The sequence below is a fragment of the Nipponia nippon genome, unplaced genomic scaffold (assembly GCF_047370975.1).
Source record: "Nipponia nippon isolate SJK-2023a ecotype South Korea unplaced genomic scaffold, ASM4737097v1 scaffold_2, whole genome shotgun sequence".
Lineage (NCBI taxonomy): Eukaryota > Metazoa > Chordata > Aves > Pelecaniformes > Threskiornithidae > Nipponia > Nipponia nippon.
The window spans coordinates 127084569-127109627 of NW_028262336.1; the positions used below are offsets into that span (position 1 = coordinate 127084569).

Sequence of the window (25059 nt, forward strand, 5' to 3'; positions counted from 1 at the left end):
GTTCTGGCTCCAAAGCTTCTTTCTACGTGGTAACTGGATCTCAGCGAGGAGCTCCTGCCAGGCACTCGGCAAGCCGAGGTCTTTGCACCTGTAACCAAGGTAGCCTAGAGCTGACTGCAGGGACTTTGCTCCCTCTTGGTCATGTTGGAGTACTTCCACAAAATGCATTGCATGTCCATAGGAGCTCCTTGGTCCAAATTAATTTTAGTTTGATTCTCAGGATGGGCAGTAAATACTGCTCCTGTCTTCTCAACCTTTTAACTAGCTGGTGATAAGGACCAGGACCTGTCATGTTGAATGGTTGATTTGTTGTATTCTGGTAAAAGCTGTGAAACTAAGCTTTTAGAAACATTTGCTTTTTTATTTTTTTATTAGCGTTTTGTGTAAATAGACAATGGGTTGCTACATCATTGCCTGTATCATGGTAATGCTGGCACACCCTGATTTTAAAGGGGTTCCCTTTGTGCGAGCCATTACAGTGGTGCAAGAGAAAACAAATCCTTTGTTCACAGCTGAAATCAGCTAGTTCCAGGTTCTTGTTTGCCTTCACACCCACAGGTATGATCTCTCTGCTCCACCAGTGATCTCTGTGGTGAGATTAAGTAGGAAGATGATGGTTAGTGGAGTTCTGTTCCCACTTTTGCCTCTAACATGCTGTATGTGATTGTCTGAGGTCTGCTTGATGTACCCATCGACTGAAAACTGGGTTGCAGCTGGTTTAAAAGCCTGTGGCTGCACTGCCGAGAAACCCAGAGAACAGGGGCTCGTTCTTCATACAGCCTTCCTGGTTTCAGAGGCCTCTGCTGGATCGATGAACTATGACATGAATGGGTAATTCTCCAGGTACCTAGAAGATGACCAAGGCAGGGTATACCCCGTCTCTTAAAAAAATCAGTTTGACTTCGATATCTCAGAAGATGTGAGGTGGGACTGACATTTTTATAGTGTTTGGGTGTTTTTAAGGCCTCTCTCCCATGTAGTGTGTGATTTCTGTGATCTAACACACTTGGTCATTTCTCTTAGTGGAGAACGCTAAGAGAGTGTCCTCTGCCCAACCATCAGCTTTCAAAAAGCTGGAAGAAACTCATTTGTTGAGGCTGTAGGGGTGAATTTGGTTGAAACTGCCCAAAAATACAAAAACACTGGAGAAGGTGAAAAGAAAGGGAAATGGTGTGGAGATGGGCAGTTGCAAAAACCCGTAGTAATGGCATAAATCTCATTTCTTTATGAAACATGAAGGAAAAAGCACAAGTAGTAAACATTGATTTGTAAATCATGCTAGTGTTTAGTTAGTCCTCTGTCTTTTTCTATGTAAGGCAGAAGTTGCCTAAAAGAGTACATGTGCTGTCCTGGCTGGCATCTAATAACTGAGTTACGATGCTTGCTGGTTGTTGTCATCCTTGAAGCTGACGTTTGATATCTTTAGCTAGTTAACTTTAGTGTTCTGTCTGTTCCAGGATAATGGCTACGTGCATATTCATACCCCCATAATTACATCAAATGACTGTGAAGGTGCTGGGGAACTCTTTCAAATCGAGGTAAGTTTGTTTTGATTTTTGCTGGCAGAGCAATTCTGGAGTCATTGAAGGTTAGAGGAAACGTTTGTCTTTACAAAACCTTTCCTTTATGTACTTCTGTGATTATTTTTTTTAATATAGTAGTCCTTTGCTTCAACTAATAATTTAGGGTTAAGCAGAGCATTACTTTTTTTTTATTGCTGGTTTGTGCATTAATCAGCACCTTTTGTGCTGATGAGGTTTTTCTCTCCCTGGTGCTGTGGAAAAGTTTACAAAGAACAGCAGAGGGAGGTGGAACGTCTTAGTAAATAGAAAGATGTGATCATAAGAGCCCAAGAGATGCAATGGGACATTCAGGACAGCCTACTACAGAAAAATATTTCTTAGCTTTGAAATGAAGAGTATAATTCACAATGAGATAACTCCTTAAAAGAAAGTCAGCAATACCTAAAACTCCTTTTCACCTGCGTATATATTCCTCCCTACAAGCTACCTCTGTTTTGTGTCGGAATTCTCCCCCAGTGTTGCCAAGTCTCCCCATCCATCTACCAAATTACTGCCACAATCTATCATTATATAAAGTACCTCATGTCTTGGGTCAAAACTTCCTATGAAACTTAAATACAGCTTAACCACAAAGATCTTCCCTGCAGATTTCTCATGATTCCTACCCCCCACGTCCATGAATCATAAGAAATTCCATCTGCCTCTTAAACTTCTATATCTGAATTCACTCTTCTGTCTCAAACAATTACATCCATTGCCACTTATGCTTATTGGCTCCAGCCTTGCTGGTGAATCATCTGTAAGCAAAAGAAAAATTGTTGAGGTAGCAGTTGCTTGTTGCGGGATCACTTCTTCCACTCTGTACAGCCTCATGACAAACAGCCTCCGTGTACTGGTTCTTCAGGATCTCGAGGTCTAACCTGTGCTACTAGTGATTCCCCTCCAGACCAGTACACGTGGCTCAGCTTTTTGCTTGCTGGGACAATAGAGTTGATTAGCTAAACTAAATTGTTCCTGTTTAATTGAGATCCCTTAATGCTACCAAAGGTTCGTTCCAGGCTGTTGCATGCAAATTAAGATGTGAAAACAAGTGACACTTAATGATGAGAACATTATACAGTTTGCAGCTGTACAGTGTATTACGTCTTTGGTACAAATTGTATCCACTTGAAAGCTGTAAAGGATGCAGGACTACAGCGTAGGTGGCTGGTAGTAACAGAAGCAGTGATGCAAATGTTGATTGAGGTGATAAAGTGTGAGTCTGAAACTTGTATAAACTGCATCTTAACTAAATACATAGTTCAAGGTAGATCTTTTGCTGTCTCTCCAGTGTGATTGCTCAGGTATAAATAATACCTGTCTTGGAGAAAGGTAGTGACAGCTGTGCTTGGAAGGTGTGGTGTAAAAGTGCTGAGTCAGATCCCATTAAATGTCCTGTGCCACAAAGAAAGGGCTTTGGAAACCCACTTGCTGCTGGGAAGTGGGAAGTTCTCCCTGATTGCCTGTTTCTTCTTCGAGCACCTCTTCATTGTCTGGCCTAATTTAGGACTTGGTTTTGTTTCTAAAAAGCTCTGTTCAGAATTGGTCTTGGTTAGCAGAGATCCAAGACTACTTGCTATCCCACTGTGACCACTTCACTCCACTGGAGCAGTGACACTGTTTCTTGACGGTGGAAATCTGGGGAAGATTAAGCCTTCCTTGGGCTGTGCCTGTGAGGCTGTCAGAAATAAAAATAAGGGTGTGGTATTTGCAGCAAAGCCCACAATCTCTGTATGCTTTTAATCAAACCGACCATCAGTGCATTCCCTGTCTGCTGTATTCAGTCACTTTTGAACACGCCCTTAATTCACTGCTTGCACAGGCCAAGGGAGAAAATAAATTCCTGTTGCTCTTATATTTGAGCAGTAGCCAAGAATTACAGAGATGGCAATCAGTGAAAGCAACCTGCAAATTAGATTCTTCGATTTAAAAAAATGTTTAAGTCCTGGACTTACGGTTTTAAGACCTATACTCTAGTTGTGACCAGAACACAAATTAGTGTCCTGTTGCTCCTGAATTTGTAGTAGTTACAAAACACCTGCTGCTTACAGGTTGTTTTTTCTGCCCTTTTTTTTTTCTGAGCTCCCTTGGGCGGTACACAAAAACTGATGATCTCCTCAGTTTAGCTGTCCTGCTGAGGGTGGAATAAGCTGAAAACTTTGGTTGAGTACCCAAGTAGAGGCTGCTTTTGCACCCAGTGTGAACCATCACTTTTTAATAGCTGTCTTCTCCTGACTGGCACAATTTTAATCCTCTGACTAATGTCTGGTGGCCGCGTAGGCCCATGCGTTCTTTGGAAATGGTGGAATGTGAAGAGAGTAGGAATCTGTTTTTACATGAGACTTGAAGAGATGGGGAAAAAAGTATCTTGAGCTAGAAGGAAAAGGCTTTTTGAAGGCGTATGATCTTTATTGCTAGACTTCTTAATCCTGTAGGATTTGTGTTTGTTTATGTGTTCAGCTTCCTCATTATCTTTGTTTGGTTTTGGGCGTACTGATTAGTCTGTACATAGCTTTGGCTGGGATGTTCTCATACTAGGACTTGGGATGGGGGAGAATCCCTTCCCTCTCTGCTGGGCAAATCAGTTCAGCTAAATATTTTTAAAATGAAGTACCATAACAGTGAAAAGAGGGTGGGAAGCAGAGGAGATTTTAAAAAAAAATAAGTGAATCATAAGATAGTAAGAACTCCAGAGAAATCTTTTGCATTTGAGACTTTCTAGACCTGAAAAGTATAGGCTTGAGAAGTCTGAGGAGAAGCTGCCAGAAGTGTGAGAACAGCCAGGCAGACCCTAACCCACATGGAGAACATCAGCAACAGCAACTTCTGGATTTCTGCACCTTTGACAGTGTCTGCCTTTGGTGGAATCCTGGAGGGGGGAAGCCTCTTGCTTGTGCTGCCTTCTTTAAAGTAAACTTACACCAAAAGAGCTTTGAACGGTGAAAGCTGGGTTTTAGTAGTATGCAAAGTAGGACGAGGTAGTTTTTGAAATAAGGAGAACTCAGATCAGCAGGGTGAGACTGCCCTTTTTATTTTATTTTAATTTAATCTGAGAATAATTCCTCTGTACTGGCTCTGTCAGCACCTCAGGGCGGATCCTTTCCTCACATTTTTCTTTTTTTCTTCTGAAGTCTAAAATTCTTACCAGCTTTGTATGTTGCAATAGACTTTACCCAGTCCCCTTCTGGGGCTGCTTCCTAGGAAATCTGCCTTTCTTTTGTCTTTGTGACCCGGCTGCATGTCTGTTCCCGGCTATTTTCAGTAGCCTCCCACTCTGTCTGCAGTGTTGAAGGCTCCCTGCTTTCTGGGTCTCTTGCTCTGTCTTTTCCACTTTGCTCCTTGGAAAGTTTCCTTGTCTGACTGTCCTCAGCTGCTGTGGAGAAGGTGGAGGAGGCTCCTCTAACCTCTGGAAGAGTCTTTCTGGCCCAGGGCACTCCAGCTGGTACAATGAGGCCCTGGACAGCCACCTTGCCTGCTGCCCAGCTGCAGCCTTTTAAAAGAACTCAGTGTGCAGTGAGTTACAAAGCACAACAGCTGTATTGGCATTCACAGCTCTTTAAAGTAGATCTCACATGTGTTTTGTATTCCCTGTGGCCTCATTCCTTCCTGGGGACCTTGCTCTGTGTGTAAGGAGTGCTGCATTCTACCTGTTGGCTCCAGCAGAGGTAATATGTGCTCTGTATCAGACTTGTCTCTTCCCACACACATACCTCACTGCATCTGGGTGGTGTTTGACTGAACCTAGGGTCTGGGTCAGGCTATTTCATTATTTGAAAGGATACTTAACTGTAACCCTGAAGAACCATGCAAATATTGTTCTGGTTCTTCACTAAAATGTGTCCAGAGATTGTTTGGTGTTTGGCTTTTTTTTTGGTTTTTTTTTTTTTTTTGTTTTTTTTTTTTTGCCACCTGCTCACAGGAGCGAATGTAAAAGTTTCTAGATACCTGAAAGGTACAAGTTCATGACTGTGCCTGCTGCTAAAGATGCAGAAACTTACTCCTACCGTTCCTTTGGTACTGCTCAAAAATAGCCTCATGAGTACCAAGACAGGCTGGGATCTACTGGGGAGAATCACAGTTAAATGCAACAGTGTTAGTGTCTGTCAGGTGTTTTCCCCTTAGAGATGCATCACAGTCTGGGAAGCAGCAGGTCCCTGGGAGACTGGGACTTTAGAGAGATGCTCAGCAGGGATCAGGGGAAGCTGGAATTGAGCTGAGGGGGGGCTTGCTCTTGCCTTTTCTAGCTCTCCCAGTTTCTGCTTGTTTCTACCTGGTTCATCTCTGCCTGTAATTCCAGTCCATATTTATGAGATGTTTGTCACAGCAAAGCCAGCTGCTATTGCCTAATCCAAGTCCAGCTGATCAGAATTAGGACTGGAATTGCAAGGAGGACTTTGTGGAAGATATGAATTTTGCAGTGGTTATCTAAAAAGGAAAACCTGATCATGTCTGTAATGGGACATCACAGGGGACAGGTCCGGATTAAAGATGTGGTGCTGGGAAGCTCCAGCAGCATGGTGGTGTGGGGCCTGGGCTAGAGCTACAGCGGTGATTTCTATGAGCTTTTCTTCTCTGATCCCTTCATGCATTTGGCTTGCATAGAGTGAAAGACGGAATCAAATGGTTTATACTCTCCTGAAGCTAATTGCCTCAAGTAAAAGTTAATACAAGACTGACATCAGAGGGAATAATTTTAAATTAAATCATTAGACGTTTGAGGAGATGGAGGACAAAACAGGTACTAAATCCAGTTGTTCTCGTATTTAGAATGAGAATAAAAAGCCTTTGATGTTGACGTCGAATCCTAGTATGTTTATAGCACGTTTACTCGGAGACACCAAGATGTTTCATACAGGTTCCCCCCCCCTCTTTCCCCATTGTAATTTGGGTAGTTTTCGACTAGGGAATGGAGAGAACTTGAAAGCACACACATTATTCCCCCCTAATCTTTTATCAGGTGGGTATTTTGGGGTTGGGAAGCTGGAGAAAGGTCCATCTAATTGAAATAAAAGCACCACAATGCTGTCGCTTCATTTTGCTAGTCATGGAAAATGAAAAACAATCTTGCTCAGTGTCAGCAGTGAAGGGATAGCATCACCTACTATCTATTATTTGTCTTCTACCAGTGACTGTTCTTGTTTACAGTAAAGAAGCAAGCTTGATGTAAAAGGCTGAGCATAAATCTGGGGCACAGGCACTTGAAAACATTGGCCTGATCTGTGCTTGAACGTGTAAAGTGGAGGAGCCACCTCTAGTGGATTAGTAGATATTGGTGAAATGTGAAGTTGCTAATTACAGGATACCCCCTTGCAGAAGGGGTTGCTTCTGAAGGAGAAGGGAGGCATTTCATTTTCCCTGCATAGCAGGTGGATTGACTTTTGCAGCTCACGACACCCATTCGTCAAGCTTTGTGTCTCAAAATAAGGGAGAGGAAGCGGGCAGCTATGGAGGCCATCGGATGGTGATGGAGGCGTAAAATTTTGTCTAAATATTGCTACGTTCACTCTTCACCTTCTGTTGGAAGCCATCCAGGAGCTGCGTGCTATGCAGGCACGCATCTCGGGATCTCTCGGTGGCCTCTCAAACTGGCTGCAGGGTTTTATAAATCCAGTTGAGCTGTAGACTTTCTCACACTCTTCCTCCAGTCACTTACTGTTGTGTCTATTTTCTCTTCGCATCCCTGAGATTACATCTGATTTGGAGAATGAAAACTGACACAAAGTCATTATAAATAAACCAAGCCCCAGCTCCTGGAGACAGCTGTATCCTGTTTGTGGATTTGGGGGGGAAGTGTTGAGATTTCATGGCTGATTTCTTCTGTTCTTTTCCTGCTTCCAGTCTGTCTCTTTCTCATTGTTTAGAAGTTGCATCCTACAGGATTAGGTGGGATTTTTTTCCCTGGTGGAACAAGGAATGCAGCTGAACTAAGCTTGCAGTAGGAGAAACTGGAGTGGTACGTGGCTCTTCTCTTTAGTGTTCTGGCCATGGCTCTGAGGCTGTGGTACATGGATGTTTGTATGTTTATTAATATCCTTATTGTTTTTGAGCAAATACTCTGGGTTTATTTGAAGAAAACAATAGGGGCCTGCTTCTGCATTCTTGGGTGGTGGTGTTTGGATTTTTTAGAACTGCAAAACCCGTGAAACAAAGGAAGCAGTCCTGGGGTTACAGCCACAAATTGTCATATTTCCATTGATCTCTGTGGAGCAAGGCAAGCTTGCTCTTTTCTTTGGTGTGATGCTGTGAAGAGATAAAACTGCCTTGTGATCTGAGGTCTTTGGCAGTCTCTGTTTTATCTTTGCGATGAGCACCAGCACTTTTTGAGAACAAAAGCAACACCTTCCGACTCAATGAGAAAAATGACAGGTTGCAGAATATCAAAGGCTGGCAAACAAGCCTGAGCCTAGCAACCTCCCTGTGACAAAGCAAGTTGGGGAGTAGGGTGGCTGGAGACACTGGCATACTTAGCTGAGCTAGCAACACGTAGCATAACTCCTAGGAACTACACTTTGAAAAGTGGGTATTTCAGACTTATTTCAGAAGAAAGCATTCGTTTGGAAGTGAATGGAGATCAGCCAAACCTCAGGTTAGCTTCGAAGTTTCTTTCTGTCTTTCTCCTGAACCTTTGACTCCTCCAAAGCTTAGGGATGACATTGAAATATAGGAAATGCTGAAACAAAAAATCTCATTTATGTTCATGTTTTTTTTAAAAGTCACAGAATTGTGACCTCTAGAGATCGCCTAATCCATCTCACCGTGCTCAAACAGGGTCAGCTAGAGCAAGTTGCCCAGCACTCTGTCCTGCTGAGTTTTGAGTATCTCCCCAGACGAAGACTTCACAGCCTCTCTGGGCAACCTGTTCTAGTGTTTGACCACCCTCACAGGAAATAAAAAAGTTTCTTCTTGTTTTCAGATGAAATTTCATGTGTCTTTTTTAAAATCTGTACCCATTGCCTCTTGTCCTCTCAGTGAGCACAGCTGAGATGAATCTGGTTCCTTCTTCATTCCCTTCCACCAGGTATTTATACACATGGATAAGATCCCCCCCGAGCTTTCTCTTCATATGAAAGATGCTCCAGTCCATTAATCATCTTTGTGACCCTTTACTGGACCCGCTCCAGTATGTCCATGTCCCTCTCATACTGGGGAGGCGAGCACTTCACCCAGTGATCTTGGTGAGCCACCAACGCTGTGCAGAGGGGAGGGATCCCCTGCCTCGACCTGCTGGCAGTGCTCTGCCTAACGCAGCCCGGAAGGCTGGTGACTTCCTTCGGTCAGCTTGGTGTCTGCCAGGGAACTGGTGAAGCACAGTCCTTATGCTCAAATGACTTTTTAAGTGCTTGACACGGAGGTCTTCTAATTTTTTTTTGTACCTGTAAATTAAAAAATAAAAATACACCATCACTTTAATGGGACTTCTTTTTAGTCTGTTTTTCATAATGAAACTCTGAACTGGCTAAATTTTCCATTACTTGTAGGTTTTTTTATGCTTAAAATAGCTGGTGACCTGAGAAAATATGCAAAAGCTGAAATGAAACATAGTTTGTTTTTCAGTGCCTATATAATGTGTAAGCTGTGATGTTTCCAACTCCATATTGTTTCAGTTCTGCTTTTTTTGAAGACTGAATAACAAGTCTTAAGAGGATATTGCATTCCTTTTTTTTTTTTTCTGATTACTGTTGATCTTTTTGCAACGGAAACAAATTCATTTGCGCATGAAAAGGAAATAGCACCGGTTTTAAGTCTGCTAAAAGTCGGTGCACCTGACACGAAAAATGCTCCTCCATTTTCTCATCAGACTTGAAATTGAATTTTGAAGGCAATGCTGCGTGAAGCTTGACTTCCAAACGACAGAGGTTCTTCCCTGCCACCCCTCACTGTTCATCTTGGTAGGAAAGAGAGAAAAATCAATACTTGTATTTGGAGACCGGGTTGATAGCCTGGCATCTTTCTTTTGTATGTTGCTGGGCAAAATGTTCCTCAACAGATGTTCCAGAGGGATTTTCATTTTGTATGTCTGCATTTCTCAGAAACATGGGATGTGGTTTCTCCACCTGCTCCCAAACTCCTAGGTAGACGAGCCCTTGCTTATATACGTGTTACTTTATCAGGGAGCCAAAAATCAGAGGCAGCTCTAGAAAATCGGCATTTCTACCACTCTTGTTCTCAGACTTGCTTGTAAAATGGTGAATATGTCCTCTCTGACATTTTATTTTACTTTTTGTTGCTTCCTTCCTTTCTACAATGTCATTCCTAATTCAGCACATGGATGTTTAAACACATAAGTTACACAATTCTTTTCTTTGAGTAAAACTTAGAGCTCCTGACATACCTACATACAAAGGCAAGAGGTGAGAAGTAAAGAGCCACATATTCTTTTAGCTTTGTATGAGCTCTGTGCTGCCTGCAAAATTTTGGGCCAACAGTCAAACGCCATGAAGCTGTGTCATCTTAACAAGTTACTTCCCTCTCAGCTGAACTGATATAACTAATTGCTGGGGATCCAATTTACAATCCCTGTTAGTTTGAGAAATGTCTGAAAGAACTGTGTATCGTTCCTCTGTGCTGACATATCCAAGCTTTGCTGGTGACACTGGAGGTGTGTGCCACAGTTCACAAACGTGTTCTGCAAGTTGTTGGGATGCCTACAACCCATATCCTCCTAAGTCACTGAAAGCGGAGGCGAGAGCTGTGGTGTTTCCCACTTAAAATATGGCTTTTGACTACACAGACACATTATTTGCATCGGATCTGTAGAAAGAGAAGTCCCCAAGAATACTTTATCTTGTGGGGTTTTTTTCTTAATTTGTTTTGCATGAATAGATATTAGAGCCCATTAGCAGTCTGAGCAAAGATGGGGAGCATTGTATTATGACTTTCCACACTGTTGGATTCCATCTCAGCGGTGTTTGGGTTGAATCTCATGGAACTTCTTAAGAGAAACAAGGGCAAATAACCTGGGAGCTGTGCTTTTTATTCAAACACCAACAGTCTGACTTCTTGGTCTTTTTTTGACTTACAGACGTCAAATGAGGCAAGGGAATCTGCGGAAAAGACCCATTTCTTCAATGTGCCTGCCTTCCTGACAGTTTCTGGCCAGCTCCACTTGGAAGTAATGGCGGGGTGAGCAAAAGGAGAAGTTTTTGGCTTGATCTGTGGGATCTTCTTGGTAGTTTTGCCCCATTGGTATCCATTAGATATCTGCCACGTGTGCCAGAAACGAATTGAGCAGCAGTGGCTGGATGATGGTGTGAGAGGCCAGCCTAAGCAGGGGAAAATTAGACTGCTTTTTAATTCTGGTCTGTAAACTAGTTTTAAATACTAGGAGTCTCCTTCTGCTTGCCATGGATTGGGAATATTGGATGGAGATGTAATCTTTACGGGAATGACTGTAGAGTTGTTGCTAGTAACTGTAGGACCTTAAGTGTCTTTTTGTCGTTGTTCACATCTGGTATATCTCAGCAAGAAAATCTTTTTCATTTTAGCTATCACATTCCTTTCCTTTTTTCTCCTTCTTTCCCAAGCTTCCTTTTTCTGTCTCCTTCAGTCTTCCTGTTGTGTTTCCTCCTTCTTCCAATTCTCACTTCTCCTGTTTCATGGCTTTCACACTTGATGCTTTGTTCATTCTAGCCACTAAAGTGATCATAGTCAAATAGTTAATATTGACTTTGATTTAAAAAAAAATATATCCGTAAGCTTTTAATGTTAATATTTCACTGAGACTGTTAGAAGTGAAAGTGTCAGTCTGTCAGAGAGACAGTTCCCTTTGGTTAGTGGGTTCGGTCCTCATCTACAGTGAATTTTCCCGATAAATTAACTAAATTAGTACATTAAACAGATGGAGTCAAATCAGCACAATCCCTGATTTGAAGGCACAGTTTTCTGAGCGCTCGCGATGTGGGTTCTCCTCAGACAGGGTACTTCAAAGGGCAAGTTTTCCGTAGAAATCAAAAGGTATAAATTTCTTCAGAAAGCCGTTTTCTGCCTGGCTGGCTTGTTATCTCTGAGAGCCAAGTGCCTCTTCTCAGACCACCTAGACGGCTGTGGTCTGCTGAAATACTCAAGCTAAAGGTTCTCACTGGACAGAATGTAACTGTAGGGGCGGTGGAGTTTTTGCATCCCTGAAAGAAGATGGGATGACATGCATTTGTACGTGTTAGACTTAATGGAGTGTCACGCGTTGTGACCTTTATTGAAAGATGTAATTCCACAAGTCAAATAAGTCCAAAGGAAAAGTATGGATTGTAACGATTAACTTGAAACACAATCTCCCTCTCTTACATCAGTCTGTTCCCTTTAAATAGCGCACAGCCTGCTCTGGGATGGAGCAGAAGGCTAAACTGGGCAGATGCGAGACCTGTCTGCTAACTATTTTTTTCACTGATACCACTCAGGTGCACCTTGCTCTCTAAGGATGGGTAAAAAACCCAATGCTCTTCAGCATGCAGTACATTACATTACAGCTTCATGTTCCTATTTTACAGTAGCGTGTTGTTCTTACAGGCATTTTAAATGGATCCAGTGTCGTCTAAATTTAGATAAGCTGTGTTTATTCATAACGGGGCATAGCTGTTCTGTGAACCTGCTCCTTGTATTTTTATTTTATTTAAGCACACTGAGTTTTTGAGGCCTACAGCTCAGGTGGTATCGAGTCCCTTCAGTCTTCAAAAATAGATCAAGCTCCTCTAGACGGAGAGGCACCATAGTGATACATCACAGTATTAACCCTCTAGATACAGTGAAACCCCTTTTAGATACTCTGAAGGTTTTATTTGTGGTTATCAAGTTGGTCTTACTCTGTGAATGGGACTCTTGCATGATCAAAGAACGTAAGTGCGTAATAGTAAGCAGAGCTGCTTGGCAAATGAATGTGTTTTGGTGATGCTTTCAGAGTCGTAAAAAGTGGGAGTCCTTCTCCCCCTAAAATGGAAATGTTCTGGTCTACCCAATAAACAAAGCTGCCAAAACAGTAAAGATTTATGTGTTTCGGATTTGATCCTGTGAAATTTACCCTTCTTTTTAGCCAGACTAAATTTTTCATGCCCAGAAAAGGAACTCTTCTTCAAAAATTCCCTTTAGCTTAAATAAAATGTTGCCTTGCTGCAGTCTTCAGGCTTTCAGGAACAACTGGTCCCTGAGAATTTGTGGGAGGAGACCAGGGTAGAAATGCTTGGGAGACCCTTCCCCATGCAGTCTTGGCCCATATCCTGTTGACACTTGCTGTGGGATGTGGGAATGCAGAGACAGACCCTGCAGAAGTCCATTAGAAACCAGGGGTGGAGCAGGATAGGTATGAGAGGCAGGGAGGAATTTGTCCATGGGGTGTATATAGCAGGGAATGGAAAGTCAGCTAGACAGTTATGTCTGTTTGGAGTTAGCTTTTTGCTTTACAGAGTTCATGAGCAATGTCCAAGCTGTGGTTGGAAAAGTCTGGGCAGGAGAGGTATGGAGAAGACTTACCAGATGTGTCTGAACTAAGTCTTCTGCTGTCCTTGCCGAGAGTTCATCTGCAGCCCACAGGGTATCACCTGAATACCCATGCCTGTGTCTTGTCCGGGGTTCCATTTTACGGCAGGGATGCTTGGTGCTATTCCTGATTACAGGAGAGAACAGTGAGCCATTTATAAGTCGTGAGTTTTTAACCTTTTTCTTTGAAGAAAAGTGGGAAGAGAGGTGTTCCTGCGTTTATTGACTGTCTGCTGTGCTGTGTATGCTTGTTATTGAAGGCAAGGTCAGAGAAGTTCATGTTGTCTCTCAGTATGTATGACACGAGCGGCCTAGTTGGCACAGCTTCTCATTTCATTCTGCTTCATCTTTGCAGTGACGGCATCTAGGTTGACTGCTCAGGGTGTCTGAATCATTGTCAGCTGCCATAAATCTATAGGCTCTTTAAGGTCTCTGGAAAAGTCTTTTATTCGGTGATACAGCTCTCCCCTTCAGTCTTCTCGGTCTCAGATGAGTCAGTAACCAATGTATGTGGTAGAAATCTGTAGGACTGTGTCCCTGATAACTGGTTTTAAATGTCATTGGTTTGCTGTGAAGTCCTTGTGGTAGTTGCTCGCCCCATGATTCTCCAGTGAAGATAAAGGCCCCTTTGGGGACCTGAACTAGGCTGGAGGGTCTGTGACAGCTGAAGGTGATTCAGAGGCATACTGGAGACAGCCAAAACCAATTATTGCCAAGAAGTACAGCTCACTGGCTGTATTTACTCATTTTATTTTTTTTTCCTTTCACTTGTCTGCACTTCCCACAAGCTCTACCTGCTCCTGTCCTTTCAGCCCCTCTTGCTAATAGTTCACATCATTGTTTTGCGCTGATTTTCCTTGCGCCACGTTTCATCCCAGGCACTGTCTGTTCTGCCTTTTGCATCATGAGCTTAACTAAAACTGCTTTTCCTAAAAGCTCTGGGGGCTATCCTCACCCTAAATCGCAGAATAAGTTCTCTCCTCATTCCTTGCTCTCCCTAGCTCTGTTTCTTTTCTCTTATCAGACCTTCAGTAGGTTCCTCTTCTCTTGTTTGTCTCACGTTCTCTCAAAGTTCCCTGAAAATGGGTAAAAGGCTCAGGGGCAACCTAAAGGCAGTGCTAGGTTAACAGTTGGACTCGATGGTCTTAAGGGTCTTTTCCAACCTTAACAATTCTATAATTCTAATAGCAGCCTGCTAGGACCTGCGAGGAGGTTATCAAGAAGACAAGCCCACTCTTTGCAGTGGTGAATGACAGGGGGATAAGTTGAAACAAGCAAAGTTCTGAGTGGATATAGGGGGGAAAAAAACCACTATGAGATCAGTCAAGCATTGGAAAAGATTGCCGAGAGAGACTGCACTCTTCATCCTTAGAGGTTTTCAAGACCCAGATAGATACAGCCTTGAGCAACCTGGTCTGGCCTTCTTGCTGACCCTGCTTTGAGCAGAAGACTGGACCAGCAACCTCCTGAGGTCCCTTCCAGCCTGAATTATTCTGTCCTTCTAAGTTTATTCTTGGCTTCATCTCATTTTTCTCTCCACAAATCTCATCCACAAGACCATCTTGGTGAATTCTCTTTCTAGTTTGCTTTCAGTTCAACATTTCTCCCCAGGACCTGTATTTTTCTGCCTAACTTAAAATCTCAGCCTTTCATACTGACATCTGCCTGTTAATGTCTAGCTATCAAACCTGATTTAGTTGAAACATAATTAGTCCCACTCTCTTCTCCTCAAGAACATCCCCTTGATTTCTAAACCATCATGGATTTTGCTACTGTTCTGCCTATTCTAGATATTCTCTGCAATCCTGCAACTGGTTTTTCTGGTTGCAGAGAGGCTCTAAAAAAATCTCAGTCACCCAGACCATTTTAGCTGTGTCTGCCTGAGTTTGTAGAGAGCTGAAAGCGGTGTATTTCCTGCTGGTTTCAGAAGAACTGAAATCACGCTGATTTCACTTTTAAAATGCCAGTACTTCACTGCTTTTCAGAGCATGGAAGAGATTGAGAGAGCGAGCTGTCATTTCGGGTTGGTGTTCCAGAAAACACTGCAGAGATGTGTTTGAGGCCGCCTTCCATAAAAGAGGCTTCGTTTTCAGCAGTCTGGCAAATGCAGCCTTAAAAATTGATTCCAAAATGACTTGCTAACGATGGAACGGATTGCATTGTCTTCAAGCAAATATTTGCTCTACATTGTACCATTTTAAATACTTTTGAATGCAGCTGCAGGAATGATGTTCAGTTGTATAACATTCCTGTTACTAAGAATTAACAAAAATGAGTGTAATTATTTATCTTGGATGCCTGAAAAAAACCTCTGACATTTCTTGCACAACATTTGTTTGAGTCTGACTCACAATGCAGACTCTTATAATTAGCACACTAACTTCCATTAATTAGGCTGATACTTAATTGGAGCTATAAAAAGCAACCCTGACATGTCTGTTTTTAATCAATTACCACATGCTTCAGTCTGGTTCATGACTGCTGCAGTGATTGTTAATGACTTTGTATTACTGGGAGGCTTGACACATGAACTTGGTAGGTACAACAGTGAGCCTAGAGTCGCTTGGCTGGTTGGAGCTTTACGGTTCACATATGCTGTTGGTCCTTTCTCCCTCTCCACTTTTTTGTGAGGGGAGGCAGGTAATGCCCTTGCAAGAAGCATGGTGAGTATGCTGAGAGTAGCTGCAGTTCAGCTGTGTCCCTGGGATCCGTGTGTGAAGGGCTGAGTGCAATCCCAGCAGTGTCTTGGGCTATGTGCTCTTTATTTTGTCTCCTGACTGTAAAAATCATGTGCAGGTAGCAACAGAAGAACAGGTTTTACACTTACCTGGTGAAAGGTGTCATCAGCTGCAATTCTTGGTCCTCCTTTTATAAGTAAGCTAAGATAAACCATTATGTTTCTGTCTTGAATCCACTGCACCGCCCATCTTCTCTGAACATCTTGTCATCCCTGTTTGAAGCAGTAGCAGGTGCCGTAGGATCCGTGTCAGAAGATCCCAGCATCCAGGTTTGTGTAGGGCCTTGCAGCTGAGCTTCATGCGTGTGCCCAGCCAAAACCGTGAGAGCTGCGGGGAGTTAAACTGTGGCTTTGTGAGTGACAACAGTGCTGTTTAACCCTCTGCCTGTGTGTTCCCCCATGCCACGGCAGCTGCATTCATGGTGGCTTCTGCAAACTTGTTTTACTTTACAAGTAAGGCAAGCAGGAAGCCTGCGGGCCCTCTGTCGCTGCAGCTCAACTGACCATCGATGTCGTGGCAGACTTGATTGCTTACGAGAGTGTGAGCGTGCACTGTGTTCAAGCCGCAGCTCCTGCTTCTCGGGGAGCCTCTGTGCCCCAGGAATTGGCTCCAGTATGAGATGCTAAGGCAGGCAGCTCCATCCCTCTTTGCTCCCACAGTTTTCCTTAAAATAGATGCACAAATCCAATAGCACGTGCCCTGGGTTTCTTCAAGGGTTTGCTGTCATTGCACTGAAGTAGAATATGCATGTAGATACATGTCATAGTCAGCTGGAACGTGTTGCATTTAATATAGCTTTTAGTAATTTCTTTTTTTAGTACAGTTATTTACTTTCTTTAGTTACTGTAGAATTTGAGGCCTTGGAGATTTTTAAATAGCTACACCCAAACTTTGAAATGTGGCCTGAACCATGGCTCCCTTTGTGCAGTAATGCGCTCACTGATGCAGTTTCTTGCTGTGATTCATATTTGCGTAGTTTTTAGAACCAGTGTCCATCTGCAAAAAAAAATTGATTTAAAAAAAAAAATACTCTTCATAGCTATTATAGTGCAGTTTCTGGAGAACATGTGTTTTTTTACACTCTGAAAGCAAAAAGATTTAACACAATTGCTCTTCCCGCCATGTTGGTAATGTATTTTTATGGCTTAGAGTAGGAGTCACTGGGATGATTAAGTTTTGAAAGAGATCTTTCCTCCCTGTTGTATTTAAATCTTTGAAACGTTTTATATCACTCCTTTGTAGAAGATCTCTGTTAGCTAGGGCATGGGAAATGGTTATTTGAATAAATGCCTAACTACTCTGGTAGCTTTCATCAGCCCAGCTTGAGTTATCATTGCTAATTGGTCATTTTATTGACTTTAATTAGAAATAATAATATCAAAACTAGGACAAAACAAGACTCCACTGAGAATAAAGTACAAAAGTGTCGCATAAAAGGGCGGAGGACCCAGACTGATGAGATCTTTGAGCCTGGAGCAGAAGACATTATATGGCTGTGGGTAACTCTTGTTTCCTTTGTGTCTCGATTTTCCCTTATTCTCCTGCCATCTGTAAACTGACAGTACAGCGCCTAGGTGTGCTGTGAGGCTCAATAAACCAAGTGTGGGGTGCGTCGCCAGGTAGTTAGGGCACATGGGTCATGTTGTTGTTTATTTCTCAAATGTGCCTGGATCGTTTTCAAGCAGGGGTGGACGACCCGGGGAGGATCCTTGTCCCATCATCTTCTTTTCTTGCCGCTGAAGCAGGAGCAGAGGACATGGCAGGGGGAGAGCCGGTCCTGGAGCACGGCAGGAGGGTGCTGCTGCGCACGTGGCCCTGCCGGCATGGTAGGACTCTGCCCTTTGGAGGCTGCAGTGAGGGAAACTGCTGCATTGCTTCGGTCTGACTGGCTGGGGGGGAAGTTTGGCACTTCCCAGTCCATGTCTGGGAACTTAGGGTTGTTTTTTTTTAATTTATGTATTTATTTTTGGCTGCTTACAAAAGGAAGTACAGTCCCATCTTGTAGCGTGAATTGAAACCTTAGCACTCAGCATGCCAGCTCTGCTGCCCGGGCCTAAGCCTCACGTACTGCTATAAAAGCCCTTGTTAAGATGCAGCTTTTCTCATCTGCGCTTCCTCGGAGGGCAGACAGAAGTGGCAGATTCTATGAGGAATCTTTTAAAACTCCCTTTTCTGCTTTTTTTTCTGGATAAAATTCAGTCCCCCCACCGCCTTCTCAACAGAAACACGTGCATTTTCATTGTGCAAAATCCAAACCGCCAAACAATACTAATGGGAGTATTATTTTTACATTGAGGTTAAAAACCAGGTGTTTCTGTCCAACTCTGAGGTTTCATTTTAACACAGTCTACCCAGCTCAAGGATGTAAAACATTCTCCCTCGTCTCCAAACTGCTGGGCACCCATACCTCACTAGCATCATTAGGAGCCCTGTGTTTCCTGCTCCTCTAAAAACTAGACCCTGGAGGCATTGGATCGGTATGTTTGAACGGTTGTCTGTGTGCGTGTGGTTTCTTGCATCGGGCCAGAACATCTTTCAACATACAAATTCCAGCATCCCTGAACAATCCCAGTCACGCTTGGGTCAAGCACTGCAGCCAACTCGTGTCTCCTGGCAGCTGAGCAAAGTCATCTGCTTGTTTCGATGGAGCTGGCAGGTCCCCCATCCTCACAATGAATATGGTCATGCCGGAACAGAGTGGAATTAAATTGGATGGCTCGTTTTATTAATTTCTTTCCTTCCAAAGGGAAAGGACAGTGTGGCTGACAAAGCTAAGCTCCTGGACTTCAGGGTCACCTTGCTCTCCTTTCCTCCTCTGCTGACATCATGTGTTGTTTTGTCCTTGGGTTAGAAGCTATTGTTGCTACATTTTCTTGCATTCTAGATTTGGCAGGGGGGGGGCATTGTTGGTGGATGATGGTGGGGGGAACATACTGCATTGAAGGGTCACATGTGGTGGTCATTTAACATGGCTTGGGGAGGAGCGGCTGGAGAGCTGCCTGGAGGAAAAGGACCTGGGGGTGTTGGTCGACAGCTGCCTGAACATGAGCCAGCAGTGTGCCCAGGAAGGCCAATGGCACCCTGGCTTGTATCAGGAATGGTGTGGCCAGCAGGACCAGGGAGGTGACAGTGCCCCTGTGCTGGGCAGTGGTGAGGCCGCCCCTCGAATGCTGTGCTCAGCGCTGGGCCCCTCACCCCAAGGCGGCCATGGAGGGGCTGGAGCGTGGCCAGAGCAGGGCAGCGAGGCTGGGGCAGGGGCTGGAGCCCAAGGCTGGGGAGGAGCGGCTGGGGGAGCTGGGGGTGCTCAGCCTGGAGAAGAGGAGGCTGAGGAGAGCCCTCATCGCTCTCTGCAACGGCCTGAAAGGAGGCTGGAGCCGGGGGGGGGGTCGGTCTCTTCTCCCCAGGAACAAGCGATGGGACGAGAGGGAACGGCCTCAAGCTGCGCCAGGGCAGGTTTGGGTTGGATATGAGGAAAAACTTCTTCCCCGAAAGGGCTGTCAGGCCCTGGCACAGGCTGCCCAGGGCAGGGGCTGAGTCCCCATCCCTGGAGGTATTTAAAAGCTGGGTAGACGTGGTGCTCGAGGACATGGTTTAGTGGTGGACTTGGCAGTGCTGGGTTAACAGTTGGCCTTGATGATCTTAAGGGTCTTTTCCAACCTTAACGATTCTGTGATTCTATGGCCAAAGATAAGATTTGGCACAAATCACCTTCCAGCTTAACTCTTCAGTGCAGACCTTGTCAGAGTAATGCCTGTATTTGTGTTTATGCAGACACCTGTAGTAATCGGGGGTGAGAAGGAGGGCACGGTAGGAATGAATAGCTGTGTGTGCTGGTGTGGTTTAGTGCTTAGCCCTGAGTCACAACAACCAGCTTGTGCCTCCAGCTGTGTCACTACCTTGTGGTGTGACCTTGGTGTAGGCTGTAAGCTGACTGTGCAGGGATTGCATCTTCTTGATTAATAGCCTTGCTCAGAGTTATATCCCCTTGGTTCGACAGCACAAATAAGTCTTTATTACCCCAGTAGCAGCATGGAGTACTGGCTCAGAAAAGGAGCACAATCCATTCTTGGCTTGGGAACCATTGGCACAATTAATTATATTTGGATTGCAGTGCAAAAATTGCCAGTAAGGCAGAGACGCTCAGACCTACAAACATTGCGTGAGTTTAATTAAAAGGATGATTTTAAGCAGCTTTGGGCACGGATACTTTATACTTCTCTATTGGTTTCTACCACTGCCTCAATAATGAATTGTCAACAAGTTCAAATGAAATGAGATTTCATTCTGCACGGCGTAAAGCTCTCAAAGGGGGAGAGGTAGCTGCTTCTGGAGAGGGTTTTAGTAGCATGTAAAATAAGGTTGAAAAGGGGAAAGTTTCTCCCTCCTGGGTGTTCATAGGGTGGAGATCACAAATGCAGCCTGTGCAAGAATGAGCAATCGTCCAGGCAGAGGATTGCTGGGCTCCACTGACACATCGAGCCGCTGCTGTCTGCATCCAAAGGGACTCCCGTGAGCCTGTCCCTAGGAGGTGGCCAAGCCCTTTGCTGGGCTGGGGCAGGCAAGCTCAGCGTTGTGCAGGATGGGGCCCTGGCTTTTGCAGCGTTTCAGCCTGTTGGAGGGAGCACTGTGGGTATTCTCTTGGCCTCCACATTAAGCTCTCAAATTTTCCCAGAGAACCGGGCAGAGCAAAATACGGTCCCAGAAAGGGAGCAATTAATTAAGCGGCTCTGTGCCTTCTTCTGGTGTCGACCCCGACAGCGCCTGTGAACTGCATCAATGAGCTTGGGCTTGCTGTCCAGAGCTCCGAGCTGGGTGAAGCTAACTGCAAAGGGACTCGTTTCAAAGCCTCTCTTGTGTTCTTCGGTAGCACGTACAAGGACAGTGTTACAGACATTACTGCTCTGCCTGTAATGGCTAAGGAAAAAGGCTCGACAGATTATTGGGCTTGCTTTCTTTGGTTTTTTTTCCCTCCTGTGTGTGTGCTTTTGTTTGAGATGGGGAATTAGCGCTACTGATTTTTTTTTTTTAAAGACTCTTGAGTGCCCACAACCCCAACTGACCTAGGCACTTTTGGAGACTTAGCCAGAATTTTCAAGTTATTTTTAAATGCTGGAAGTCTTGCAGAGGTCTGGGAATGTTAAATGATTGATTATTTGCATCGTAGAGCATAGGAGTCACAGCCCTGGACTGAGGCTCCATTGTGCTAGGTGCTGAATGCACACAGAAAAAAATGACTGGTTTTCCCCTCGGTACCATGAAATTGGAGCAGAGTCAGCTCCCATCCCTCTTTTCAAATATATTTATACATGCTCACTGTGATACAGCAGCGTATCAAATCACAGATATGTTTTTTAATAGCAGATGAAGTACAAATAAAGGTCAGATTTGTGTAACATACATTTGCTTAATGTCTTGAATGGCAGAGCACAGCAAACAGTATATGAACGCCTGGATGAAAAATAGTTCTTCATGCTTGGAGTTGATAACAGTGACTATATGTATTTTTAGCTGTGCTTCTCTGTTATGTCCAGGCCTCTGGTCAGTGCTGCATTGCCGTTACCAGATGACTTGCATTTACTGTGCTCCTTTGATCACTTTGCCAGCATGACATCTGGCTCGTTTCCCTTCGCCAGGGTCCCAGGATTGTGGTGAAGTTCTCACAGTTACTTGTATCTATCTTTTCCCTTTACAATTAGCCTGAGAAATGAATGATTCCTCTCCTCCCTGCAGATGTGGGTTTATTTTGGGGTTTGGGTTTTTGTTTGGGTTTTTTTTTTTCTTCTTTCAAGGGGCAGGAAGGCAAATTCAGCCCTACACCAGTGACGTTAGGTTCTCTACAGGCTATCACAAAGCCCTTACCCCTGCTGTTGTTGAGCACCTTGAGGCAGACCATGAAGTTGCGGTGCTAATGGTTCATTTTGTAAATGTAGGTGGTGCTCGGTGTACAAGTTAGAGAAGATTGGTCCCAGCAGGATGCCTAGAGCAGAGAAAAGACTAAAATTGGTTTGTGTGGGAGTTGTTCTGCACTTGTCTTCTCCAAAAGCTCTGTCTCAGGCACAGAGAGGCTTTATTCTTGCAGCACAAAATCGATCTGTGACTGGACAGTGTTTGACCACAGTTGACATCTCGGAGCAATAAGGATTTTCTTATTTTTTTTTTTTTATTACTTTTATGTATCTTGCAGCCAGCGAGCCCCTTTGGAAGACAAGTATCTAGGCATCATGCTTGGGCCGCAAGTAGGAAATAAGTACAGTTCAAAGTGCCTGCATTGCTGGAGACTGTCATCTGCCACTGTCACCTGCACCAAGGGAAGTGTCGGTGCCCGTGCCTGGACAGCAGCCGAGAAACGTGTGTCTCACTGGAGCCAGACTGCTGCTCTGTGGGACAGGATCCCCTCCTAGCCAGCTGGTATCACACTTTAGTTTTAAGCATTAATTTTTGAAGACTTCATGCCAGGGAGAAATTAGAGACCTGTACATCAAACCCAGCAGTCCTGGGCGGGCACTTCAGCAATTGCAGGCTCTTCAAAATATTGTTGTCTTGTGTCCAGCGCTGGCCCAGTCACAATCTGAACTTGTGACTAAACCGAATTATTTAGGGAAAATTCTTTCTTTAACTGAAGAGCCCCAAATTGAGATATTTTAGCAAAAGCCTGAAACATGGGCACAGGTAGCACAAGAACCTGCATCTCCTGTTTCCCACTGTAGGCCAACCTCTGTGGCCTGGCAAGCAAAAGTTTTTGACCAGTTATGCCTTAAACATTGAACAATTTTGGCTGAGTGACTCATTGTTTCATATTTGTTTGTATTGCTATAGCAGTTGAGGCTCTTAAGCTTTGGATCCAAGACCTTGTTGTGCCAGGTGCTGTAGGAATATGGGAAAAATACCAAAAAGGCCTTGTGAGGAAGAACACGTGTTTCTCTATAACCCAAGACAACAGATGGCTACAGATGGGGGAGCACAAGGAACTGATGAGATAATACTGACCTGTGCAGTGAGTAATAGTCTTGGTAACTCACTTATCTAAACATTGCTGAGGTTTAATAGACAGTATAGCAAAGGGCAGTTTGAAGGAGGATGAGCAAGTGACGGCAGAAGTTTACAGTAATATCGCAGCAAGCGAGAAGGGCAGCAGAGGGAAAAGAGGCATGCTGAAAACGATGCTTGAGGAAAGATGTTTGCTGCAAAATCTGGTTAGCATCGTAGATGCTGTGGTCATGCATGAGAGAGTGCAGGTACGGGAGCAAAGTAGAGACAGACAGTGTATTTGCTGGAGCAGGGAAAGCAGAGCCAGCGGGGAAAACAAACATACAGGCAGGCTACGTATTCAGAGTCTTGACCTGAAACTTTCTTCTTGTGTGTCTACTACTAGCAACTCAAGGAAAAAGAAAGTACTGTTTCTTTGGATCGTAACCTTTAACCATCATGTGGCATGAGGGAACAGATGAGTGAAGCAGAATGTGTGTGTTCCTTTATTTGCAGTGCAGATGCCTCCATAAGGGGCAAAGGAAAAATGCTGCTTTTTGTAGCATTGTTTATTTAAACTTCAGTTTAACAAAATTAGCCTGTGCAGAAACTTCAGCGAACATCCTCTTTAAGTTGAAAGCTGGCAGAGCAAGACACAAGTCAAATGCCAACCCCAGCAATTAGCACGCATCCTTTCATGAGTGTTAAACTGTGCTTAATCTCTACTGATGGGGTTCTTTTTCTCCTACATGCTGTCTACAGCTAAAAATAATGTCGAGTTAAAGATGTACCAAAGATAGCAGCTGCCCATGGTTTTTATGAAGCAGCTCACTCTCTGCCCGATCATGGTTTGTTTCCCATACAGCATGGGAGGAAACACAGCTATCATGGCATTTGTTTGGGAAGCTCTCACTGGCTTGAGGATGTCCAGGTGCCCAAGTGCTCATAGCCCATGGTGTAAAAGGTATCGCTTGGAGTGCAGCTTCCTCACGGTAAAAATAAAGCTTTTAAAGGTGTGTTGCTGTTTGAAAGGAAGGTTTCTTATGAAGGGAGAATCAAGTAGGTTTTTGTATCCTGTGTAACGCAGCGTGACGTGACTGCAGAACAAGAGAGGATGTATTTAAATAGACTGCCCAGAAGGTGGCTGGAGAAACAGCTTCATAATAGGAAATGCATTGGTTGCTTCAGCATAAAATGATAGCCCAGATGTGTTCTCTGCAGTAGGGACCCCTTTTAGCTGAACCATTTTTAGCTGTGTGGAAGGAACCTGGTTCATTATCTCGAAGGCTCTTTCGGCGATAAACTTTGGTCTTGCCACTAGAGGGGGACTGCAAGCTGTACACCATACATCCATCCTGCTGGGCTTCACCAGTCCCCTCTCAGGGCTACCACCAGCCCAGCAACTCCAGCAGCAGGACCCTCTCTCCTCTGTTGGGCTCCGGAGTGTCACAGCACCCATGAAGGTCAGACCTTGCAACCAAACAAATGTGAAGGGATGTAGACAAGGGGAGCCTGACTGGTGCGATGTCCGGGTGCTTCACCAGTGATCTGGTTCTGTAGAACATCATTTTTTATTCCCACACAGCTACAAAAAGTGTCCTGAGCATGATTGGTGTTCAGTGAAAGCTGAATAGCGTTTGTGCAACCTCGCTGAGTCATGGAGAGGTGTGAATAACCCCTCTTAGTGCCCGGCTGAAGCACTGTAATAGCAGCATACACAACAGGGCCATTAAACTGGTTAAAGATGAAGTGGAAACATGAGTGCTTCTAGATCCTGAGAGAAAAGTGAGCTTGTGGATGGGGCTTTCACTATAACAGACTCGCTTGTGTGCTGGGCCTGACCTACCTGTTTCTTGTTACCTTGCAGGGCTTTTACCCATGTGTTCACCTTCGGCCCGACGTTTCGAGCGGAAAACTCTCAGAGTCGCCGGCACCTGGCAGAGTTCTATATGGTGGAGGCTGAGCTGTCCTTCACTGAAAGCCTCCAAGATGTCATGCAGGTGGGCACTCCAAACGTCTGTGCAGGAGTGGTGCCAGCACTTCCTCCTCCTCTCTGAGCTATGCGCCCTGCTCTCAGCTGAGGTTGCAGCTCCTCTCACCCTGTGTGAGCCAGGTAGAGTTGCACAGGGACTTCCCAAGGATCAGGGTTTGCTCAGCAGAGGTAAGGCCACAGAGGGGATTTGGAACGGAAAAGATAGGTGCGAACACAGCCGCCATCTGAATGGGAGGCTGCACAGTCGCTCTATTGCCAGTAAATGTGCTTGACTGGTGCTAATGAAAGTGGCACTCTCCCCTTCAAAACCTTCGGCGTCTCTCCAGTGAATCTG

At 44.5% G+C, this 25059-nt stretch overlaps 1 protein-coding gene across 4 annotated transcripts in view; it reads left to right on the plus strand.

Annotated features, from left to right (window-relative positions):
• NARS2 (asparaginyl-tRNA synthetase 2, mitochondrial) overlaps positions 1-25059 on the plus strand; it is a 55690-nt gene that overhangs the window by 8811 nt on the left and 21820 nt on the right. For 2 of the 4 annotated variants that reach the window (XM_087756718.1, XM_087756717.1), the window contains exons 5-8: positions 1458-1538; positions 10585-10685; positions 17509-17592; positions 24600-24732. In XM_087756718.1, coding sequence (XP_087612844.1) covers positions 1458-1538; positions 10585-10685; positions 17509-17592; positions 24600-24732 — 399 coding nt within the window. The remainder of the gene's footprint in view (positions 1-1457; positions 1539-10584; positions 10686-17508; positions 17593-24599; positions 24733-25059) is intronic. The other 2 variants (XM_087756720.1, XM_087756719.1) reach the window with 1 other exon arrangement.